Below are 9576 nucleotides of genomic sequence, written 5' to 3'. Positions count from 1 at the left end.
CCACTTGGAGTATGGTGTGCAGTACTTATGTTTGTGTCCCCAGCATAAGAAGGTGCCCTGAGCACAGCCCTAACAGTTATTTTTCTCCTTCTTAGTAGCTGGTGCAGTGCTGTGTTTCAGCTTTAGTGCAAGAACAATGCTGGTAACACACTGAAGTTTTAGTTGTTGATAAGTAGCACTTACCCTGATCAAGGACTTTTCAGTCTCCTATTCTCTGCCAGTGAGGAGGGGCACAAGAAGCCAGGAGGAAGCAGAGACAGGGCACCTGACCCAAACTAACCAAAGGAGTATTCCACACCATAGCATGTCATGCCCAGTATATAAACTGCAGGGAGACATATGGAAGCCCAGATCGCTGCTTGGATCGGGCTGGGTATTGGTCGGCAGCTGGTGAGCAATTGTACTGTCCATCACTTGAGTTTATTGTTTGATTTTATTTTTTTTCCTTTTCCGGTTTAGTTTTATATTCTCTCCCCTTGCCATTTCCCTTATCATTATTATTACATGTGGTAGCAGTAGTCATTTTGTATTATACTGTAGTTATTGGACTGTTCTTATCCCAACCTGTGGGGTTTACATTCTTTCAATTCTCCTCCCCATCTTGCCGGGAGTGGGGGGAGGAAGAAGGGAGTGATAAGTGGCTGTGTGGTTCTGAGTTACCAGCTGGGCTTAAACCATGACAGAAAGACATGGAGCTGTTGGAGCAAGGCCAGAGGAGGGCACAGGGATGATCGGGGGCTTGAGCACCTCCTGTATGAAGATAGGCTGAGAAAGTTGGGGCTGTTCAGCCTGGAGAAGAGAAGGCTGCGTGGAGACCTCATAGCAGCCTTCCAGTATCAGAAGGGGGCCTACAAGGATGCTGTAGAGGAACTCTTCATCAGGGACTGCAGCAATAGGATAAGAGGTAATAGCTTTAAACTTACAGGGGAAGTTCAGGTTGGATATAAGGAAGAAGTTCTCTACTGTCAGGGTGGTGAGGCACTGGAATGGGTTGCCCAAAGATGTGGTAAATGCTCCATCCCCGGCAGTGTTCAAGACCAGGATGGACAAGGCCTTGCGTGATATGGTTTAGTGTGAGGTGTCCCTGCCCATGGCAGGAGGGTTGGAACTTGATGATCTTGAGGCCCTTTCCAATCCTAACAATTCTATGATGCTATGATTGTATTTGAATCTTGAAGCAGTTACTTAATGAAGCACAATTTGTTGGATGAATAGACGGAGACCAAAAGAAAAAGGGGCAGTTATGGCTAAGAACTTCCCCTATTCTCTAGGGTGTTCAATGCATCTTTATTGTTCTCTGTGACAGCTTCAAGATGCAGTTTGGAGACATTTCTCTTCATCAGTAAATGAATAATAATTTTGATTTAATGAGTAAATTAATGATGACTTTATAGCAGACATGTCACCTTACAATCAAACCCAAAATGCGATGTCCTTTTCTTTCATTTACCGATTTTACTTCAGAAAACACTCGGAGTCAAGGATATTTTGATCAGAAGAACTCTCTTTTTTAAAATTACCCTACTCCTTGACACTGATTGTCTTTGCTGAATTTCACCCTGGTTAATCAGCTAATCCCAGCTAAAGGGGAAAGGAAAACAAACCAACAACAAAAAAACCCCAAACCAGAATAAACCCTTGTCACCGCCTTTGCACCACTGACCAAGCAGTCCGCGCTGGCGCGGATGGATAGAGCTCCGGGTGAAGGAGGGGCTGGGGTGCTGCCGCGCGTACTGGCACCCCGGGGCCGGGCAGGGGCGGGCCGCCGCCTGCCCCTCCTGCGCGGGGCGGGACGGGGCGGACCTCGAAGCCACCGCCCGCAGCAGACGGGCCGTGGCTGCCGGTGTCCCTGTCGGGCGCTCGCGGGCCGCCGCGCAGGGCAGCGCAGCGCAGCGCGCCTCCGGGTGAGCGCCGCCGGTCTGCACGGGCGGGGTCTGGGCTGCGACTGTGCGGGGTCTCCCCTCCCCCTCTGCCCGCCCCCATGGGTGGTACCCGGCGGCGGAGGGGTGCCCTGTGCTCCGAGCCGCCCGGCCAGTCCTTCCGCGGCTTCCCGCGGTTGGAGCTGCGCGACTCCGCGGGGTTGGACTCACTGCCCTGTCGCAGAGGGAAAAAAAGTTTGTGCAGCGGGGCGCGGCGCGGTGCAAACTTGGGCTGAGTTAGCTGAGGCTCTGCGGCATCTCCGCGGGGGGGACGGGCGGGATGGGGCTGCGGGGTGAGGGATGCAGGGCGCTGCGCGCCGCCCGGGGATCGATGCGCGGCGGGCGAACGGGCAGGGAGGGGAGACCAGGGATGGGTGCCGGGAACGGTCTGGCTGGGCGCTGCGCTGAGAGTTTTCGGGCAGAGGACATCCCGGGAGCTTTTCACCGTTCCCATTCAGGTGATTCATAACGGCGAGGGGGTGATGGGCGCATCCGCCGTTAAGTCGCGCAGAGCAGCGGTAGCGCTGTTCCGGTGCCTTTCCTGCTTAATTTTAAGACAGTCCGGTGGGCAGTAACTCCGAGACGGGAAAGAAGGTATCTGCTGTGGTGCTGTGTCTTGCAGATGGAGTATAAATCTGTGACTCCTTCTTAGTATGGAAGCTGTTTGTGACAATCAGGAGGAACTGCACATAACTTAATAACTTTTACGTAAATAACTGCAGGACATATTTGTAACTGTATTTGATAATACAAAATCAGTATTCTACTGATAAATAGATTGTTCAGTGTTCAGCCAGCACAACAAATTACTCGAAGTGGTGTAACAAAGTATTTTTTGTCTCCAATAGCAAGGACTCCTGGTTTTATTTCGAAAATATTTTATATTTCCTGTCACAGAACATGTAACTTACAGTGTATTTCTACATTACATATATTCTTCAAAATCAGTAACCAAAGCATGTCTTACTATATAGTGTTGTGTTTTTTTTTTCTGGGTTTAAAAGTTCTGTTGGTCTAATATGTTCTGCTCTGGCATACGTGAAAAGTTCTCCTCACATAGATTAATTTTGCACCATTTCATTTGTTTCAAGATCAACTCTTGTGTAAATTTAAACTATTTTCTTAAGAATCTGTAAGAGAAATGCTTTTAAAAGATATTTACCACATAGGTATTCTTAATAGCTGCCTACTTTTGTAACAGAATGTGTGACATAAACCAAAACCAGAGGTCTTAGCTAGTTCAAGCTAGTATCCTAGGTCTGACCAGAAGCAAACTCAGTTCTTTGTGTGTAAAACTTCGGTTGATTTTGCAGAGGAATTAAATAAACTATGGATGTATTAGATCTTCATTTCAATCCTGTTCCAACGGCACAGTTGGCATAGTGTTTTTCCTATATATCAATAGTCTTGTTCTATGCATGCATAACATTTCAGTTAATCCCTCCTCAGCTGCCTAAAGGTCTGATGAGATACATGTTAGAACTTTGATTGCTTTTTCATACATTATTGCCCTGCATTTGAGATTTGGACCTTACATGATCATGATAAAAAGTAATTACAGAAGGTAGTAGTCTTTGGGTATCCATGAAAATAGTAGTTTCTTTGTTTTTATGCAACATTTGGGGACTACTTTTACCTTCCACTAGGATTTTTTGAGGAGAACAGTGGCTCAGAGGCATATGAGAGGCATAAAATGATCTGACTATTGATAGACTGTTATTTGCAGGGTTACTGCTGAAACAAACATCTTGTTGCTGTGTCTGATGGGATGTGGCAGGGGTTTTTGTTACAGTTGGTAATATTCTGCTTTAAAGTCTAAATTTAACCCAGGCTGTAAAATGTTTTTCAGACACTTCTACTCACACACTATTTCACTAATATTAATAATATCTGTTTGTCCTTTTAAGACGAATGAAGAAATTGCTTCCTATGAAGAGCAGAAGTACTTGATTCTGAAAAAACTCTTAAAGCGGTTCTAACTTCAAAGCTGGAGAAAAGCATGAGGGAACAATCCGTCTGACTCAGTATCTTGCACACAACACAGAATGGCTCTTCAAAAGAAAACTGTTGCTGGTGTCTTGGAGGAGTGGTGTTTGGAGGAACCACTGTTCAGTTGCAGACGGCACCAGAATGTTAGGAAAAAACTGAGACTGATACGAATTATAGGTCTTCTTGTTAGCGTAGTGGCCATGAGTACTTTCTCTCTTTCAATTAGTGCCTTTTTCAAGATGGAACCACAGAGCATGGCATTGGCCAGCAGCCTAGAGAGCCAAAAGCTAGTGCATGGGCACCAAAGAACTCTGTTGGATTTCACAGGACAGAATGAAAATGGCAGTCCAGACCCATCCACTGCTATGAAATATGAAGCTGAACATGACAATGCAACAGATGATCATGCCAAGGGAGAATACCCCAACGACCTTTTCTCTCTTGAGGAGAGAAGGAAGGGAGCAGTGATTCTCCATGTAATTGGAATGATTTACATGTTTATAGCCTTAGCCATAGTCTGCGATGAGTTCTTTGTTCCTTCCTTGACTGTCATCACAGAAAAACTGACTATATCTGATGATGTGGCAGGGGCAACCTTCATGGCTGCTGGTGGGTCAGCTCCAGAACTGTTCACTTCTCTAATAGGAGTGTTTATATCCCACAGCAATGTTGGCATTGGCACAATAGTGGGATCTGCTGTGTTCAATATTCTGTTTGTTATTGGAATGTGTGCTTTATTTTCTAGAGAGATCTTGAACCTTACTTGGTGGCCACTCTTTCGAGATGTGTCCTTTTACATCATTGACTTGATCTTGCTAATCATCTTTTTTCTGGATAACTTGATCATGTGGTGGGAAAGCTTAACACTCCTGACAGCATATTTTTGCTATGTGACTTTCATGAAGTTCAACGTTCAAGTGGAAGAATGGGTGAAGAAGTTTTTAAACAGGAACAAGGTTGAGAAGGTAACAGCAGCAGATGCTGAAGGAAAGGTTGGTCATTTTTTAATTAGTATGTATGCAGTAATGTCCTTAAAAGTGCTGAGTCCTTCTGTATCATACAGATCCCAATATAGCAGAGTAAGCAATATTCAACAGTTCCATGTTTTTCTAAAAAGGTCTTTCTGTGTAATCCGTTCGATAGGATTGAAAATGTAAAACATGAGGCAGCCTTCTAGTAAATCAATACCTTTTAACTCCAGAACGATCCTAATCACACAGAAATCAAGAAAAAATGCCAGGAACAAGACATAAACCTTTACTCAGCATTTTGTCAAATGATGAGGTTTGAGATGTAGCTACTATTTTTCCCTATGCTTTTGGATTAAGCAGTAACAATATTTGGGGAGGATTTTATGATGAAATTTGTCCTTTTAAAGATTTGTAATGCACTTTCTTCCTCAAAAAAGTGAATCACTCAGTATACTAAGGCATTTTATACATATATTTTATCTACTGACACTGATATAGTATTAACTTCCAATTGTAGTTAATGGCAATTACATGAAAAACTGTTTGGAAAAGCAGTGAACACAAGAGCAAAAGGCGGAGGTCCTCTGTTTAGGCAGGGGGATTAGCAAACTGATTTTTGGCCTAATATAAGTAGGGAAGGGAATTTATGCACAGAGGGCCCACTGGGCCTTCAGCAATTATTACTATCTTTTAAACATCTCTTTTCTTAAAGCAGGGGACTTACAAAGGTGAACCTGTAAATGCTGATGTATATAGCAGTATGTTAACTGGAAATTTAATACTGAAATTGAAATGTTTGGGTTTATATGGGAGTTGGGTTATTCATCAGGTAAGGTTTTATTGCCCACTAGTTATTCAGAGTTATCAGGGAACTGTTCACTATTTCATTTCTTTAACAGCCCTGTCTGAGTAGTTTGGAAGACTCAATCCACCAATAGGTCTGTGCAGGCATATAAACAGAAGGATAGAGAGATGGAGGGGGGTACCGGCCTGTGACTCATAGAAAACTGGTTATTCTCCCTATATTCCTAACTTTGAAGACAGAGAGTGATATTTTAGCAGTATAGGCAGGTGCTTTCAGTTTTAGGACAAGCCACAAAAAGTCCACCAAAAGTCAACCGAGAAAATTCTCAGGTTTTTAAGTTGTCTAACCAAGTTTAGCACCTATACATTTACTTGTAATTTTATATTTTCCTTTTTGTTCTGTTCATTTTCCAAAATCAGCATACTTAGCTTCATTTTTCTCGACGCATAATTGTTGATTTATTTTTTTTTAAGAACATTGAAAGAACATCAACACCAACAAAGTATTTGCTGTAATTAATCAAAGGCTTCTTTAGCTACATTAGTTGGTTTCTAAGTAATGTTGGGTTTTAAATAATTCTAAATAATTTCACAGTGCTACCTTGACAATTTGTGCTAAATGTGTGTAATGATAGACTATGGTGTATAAAGTAACTGTTTAATGTACCTTCATCTACCCATAAACTGGATAGGAAGGAGGTCTGAATCTGTAACTTAATATAATTGTCTTAAACAATACTCCATGTGAAAAGCAACTGTTTGGGTTGTCCAGACTATAGGGTGGTAAGCATTCTGTTACTCTCTACTGGTTAGAAGAATACATCATTTGTAGGTCATATTGAACAGAATAATGTTTAAAGTACTTTAGATGTACTTGATTTTTAAAAAGATACCTGTAGGAGCACTCACTTAGTGTTTGATATATTTTCTTAGAGCTTAGTCATATTATAGGTTCACAGAGTTCAGATGGAGATGAAAAAAAAAATGGCTGGAAAAACAGTGACAAGAAGAGCAAAAAACCCACAAGCTTTGCATCATATGTTTCATTAAGATATTTTTCCTGAATTAACTTAATTAAAATAATAAAATAATGTGTTTGTAAAGCTGATGGGTAGAGGGTGATGAAAGAGGTGCTCTAATTTTGCTGCAACTTAGCTAATATGCACTTTCTGCTTACTGGGGAAGTAGGTTCTGAAAGTATCAAACCATGTGTTTCCTTTATAAAACATAATGTAAAGACATATGTTTTGAATATTCATCTAACACTTTGAAATTATAGCTCATAACTCGTAAAATCTAACAACTTTGCTGTTACATTCAACATCATTTAGCAGGGTGAATGAACTTGTTTTGTGATAGCAAGGATGTCACAGATGAAGTTCTTTGGAAAGAATCTGACTGAATTTATGTATTCATTTATTTATTGTTATTTGATAATTTATGTGTTGATTTTTGTTTAAAAAGTAACCAAGCTGTGACATTTAATCCCAGGCCTGATAGAAATGCTCAAGAATTTAGCTTGAAAGTTTTTGCCTATAACAAAGTATACAATGTTATTGTAGTCTGGGATCTAGTGCCTAGTCCGACTACTAGTGGCTAGTAGTGATTGCAATGCACATGCGTCCTTATTTCCTACCCAGTAAGGGTTGTAAGTATTGTGGAAGTGATACGCTTGGCTTTTAGTGGCAAATACTGTTTCATTTTTACAGTATTAGCTGTTAGCCTAGATTGCTTCCAGTCATCACAACTGTGCTATATCAGTGCAAAATAAGATTGTATACAATCAAATTAGTATATCAAATTCAGAATTTGTGATCCCAGTTATTTCTAATGAAAATTTCTTCACTTTTTTTTTTTTCTGCACTACGTCAGTGAATTGCTGGAGGCAGGTCTCTGAAATTGATGAGTTGGAGTTGAAAGTTCTAATAACTTTCTTTGCTTCTCTCATTCTCTTTCTCTCTCTTTTGTTCTCTACTTCTATCTCTATTTCTATCTCTATTTCTATCTCTTCTTTCCTCCAACCAATGATTCTTCTGCCTGTCTGTTGTTTATTCTGTTGTTGCCAAACTGGCAAGTGTTCTGCTAAAAAACGTGCCTGCTGTATTTATCTGTAAGACTTTGTTGTTGTAATCTGAAAGCAGCTCAACAAAGTTGAGAGGTCTAAATAAAGAATCATAAAGCTGGATAGTTGAAAGGTTAGGTGGCTTATTAACAAACAAGTATCAATGAGTAAAAAATCTCATCAGATGAAAAACCTCTTGAGATACTAAAATGTATTTTAATGTTAATTTCAGTACTTTTATTATTAGTCATCTTGAAATGTTGAAGAAAGTTTTACATTCTTAAGGACAGTATTTCCCATGAGAAAAAGGTCTTAGATACAAAATTATTTATCTGTTTGGCTGTCATTTGCTCTAGATGTATTAATTGAGTTGCTAGAATGCATATGTATCTCTAGATGTCTTGTAGATTCCTTTCTCTCTTCCCTGTTTATAAAACTAAAGCACTTTTTTTTTTGGTACTAGAAAACTGTGAATATTCAAACTTATCTATTTTTTTTTTCTGATCTCACTTTCTTTGGCATGTCAGTTACTTTTAAAAATGTGAATGCAGACAGAGTACTCAATGTGAATTTAGTTGTGCTTTGTCTTCAGAAGCTTTCAAACAAATGCAGTCTGGTTTCTCAAAGGGTACAGGTTGAGAAAATCTGATGACTTGAATTTTGGCAACAAGTTGGTGAGAGAGATGAGAACAGACTACAAAGTTTCTGCATTTAATATTCATGGGGTGCATTGTTTGAACTGTGGATAGCCTCATGCCCTGTCTCACCCTTAAGGAAGCCTGATACCGATAAACTCCATAGATCTCTGAGGCAAGGATGAAAAAAAGGAGGAAAGGTGAAAAAGAGAGGCAGCATGAAAGGACAGAATAAAAACCAGATGGCAAAGTCCCACAGTATAGTGTGGCATGTGGCATATGCAGACCAAGATGGGTCCCTGACAAGTGACACTGAACCCTGTGGGCTGCCCCAAATGGTCCCTATAGTAGGTTATGTGATCCTACCACCAGATACCTCCAAAAGTCCCTTCAAGCCTAATTTACTCTGCGGCATGACTTTTAGATTTTATGCAGTTATCCTGCAATGAGCAGATGATTTTTTAGGACTGGGGAGGAAACTGATGTTATTTCTACATCTTCCTCAATTAAGTGAAGATGTTTAAAAACAGAAGCTTGAAATTTAGTATAATGGACAGGAAGACAACAGTGGAAAAAGCTGATGTACAAAATTCTTAAAAATAAGACTTTTTTGACCTTCTTCTAAGCTTTCAGTCTTTTTTTCAAAGTCTGTACTGGTGAAGGCATGTTGATTATATTAGATCATGGTAACATGTCATGTGAAATTACGTTTCAGTTTTCAAGTACTTTTTTTCTTCAATGTAGCATGGAGTTCACTGCAGAATTACTTGAATCTGATCACTCAGTAAATAACTCAAAACAGTTCTGTTTGGCAACTGGGAGAACAGAATGTGGGTGGCACAGGGATATTGTGCTGTGACATCTGTTTCACTGACAGCGCCGTTTTAGATAAATACCTTATGGTATATACAAGACAGTTGCAGTTTTTCTACATTTACAGAGAGCTACATTTGGAAAATGAGCTATTTTTACCAACAACACATAGTTTGACATTATTTTATTGCCAATTTTGTTGTGTTAAGAAACTTGAATAGCTTGTGTGTGATATTTAAAGATCTATACTGATCTCAAGTGTTGCCTCATTGTATTTAATGGTGGTATTTGCATTCTAAAGAAAAAGTTTTAAACAGTATTTTTAGGTACTTCTCTAACTGGTTGCAGTATTAACAGTGCAACAACAGTCACTGTTATAATGT

The 9576-nt window shown here is 40.4% G+C and overlaps 1 protein-coding gene across 5 annotated transcripts in view; it reads left to right on the top strand.

Annotated features, from left to right (window-relative positions):
* The first annotated feature begins 1944 nt into the window (after nucleotides 1-1944).
* The window catches only part of SLC24A2 (solute carrier family 24 member 2), a 113838-nt gene continuing 106206 nt past the window's right edge, over nucleotides 1945-9576 (top strand). For 2 of the 5 annotated variants that reach the window (XM_062632124.1, XM_062632121.1), the window contains exons 1-2: nucleotides 1945-2114; nucleotides 3827-4900. In XM_062632124.1, the coding sequence (XP_062488108.1) occupies nucleotides 3965-4900 (936 nt within the window). In that variant the 5' untranslated portion in view covers nucleotides 1945-2114; nucleotides 3827-3964. Of the gene's footprint in view, nucleotides 2115-3000; nucleotides 3484-3826; nucleotides 4901-9576 lie in introns of those variants that run through there. The other 3 variants (XM_062632125.1, XM_062632123.1, XM_062632122.1) reach the window with 2 other exon arrangements.

This window comes from Pezoporus occidentalis, unplaced genomic scaffold (genome assembly GCF_034315485.1).
Source record: "Pezoporus occidentalis ecotype Australia unplaced genomic scaffold, CSIRO_AGI_Poc_V1 ctg384, whole genome shotgun sequence".
NCBI lineage: Eukaryota > Metazoa > Chordata > Aves > Psittaciformes > Psittacidae > Pezoporus > Pezoporus occidentalis.
This window is presented reverse-complemented; position numbering and strand designations above follow the sequence as displayed.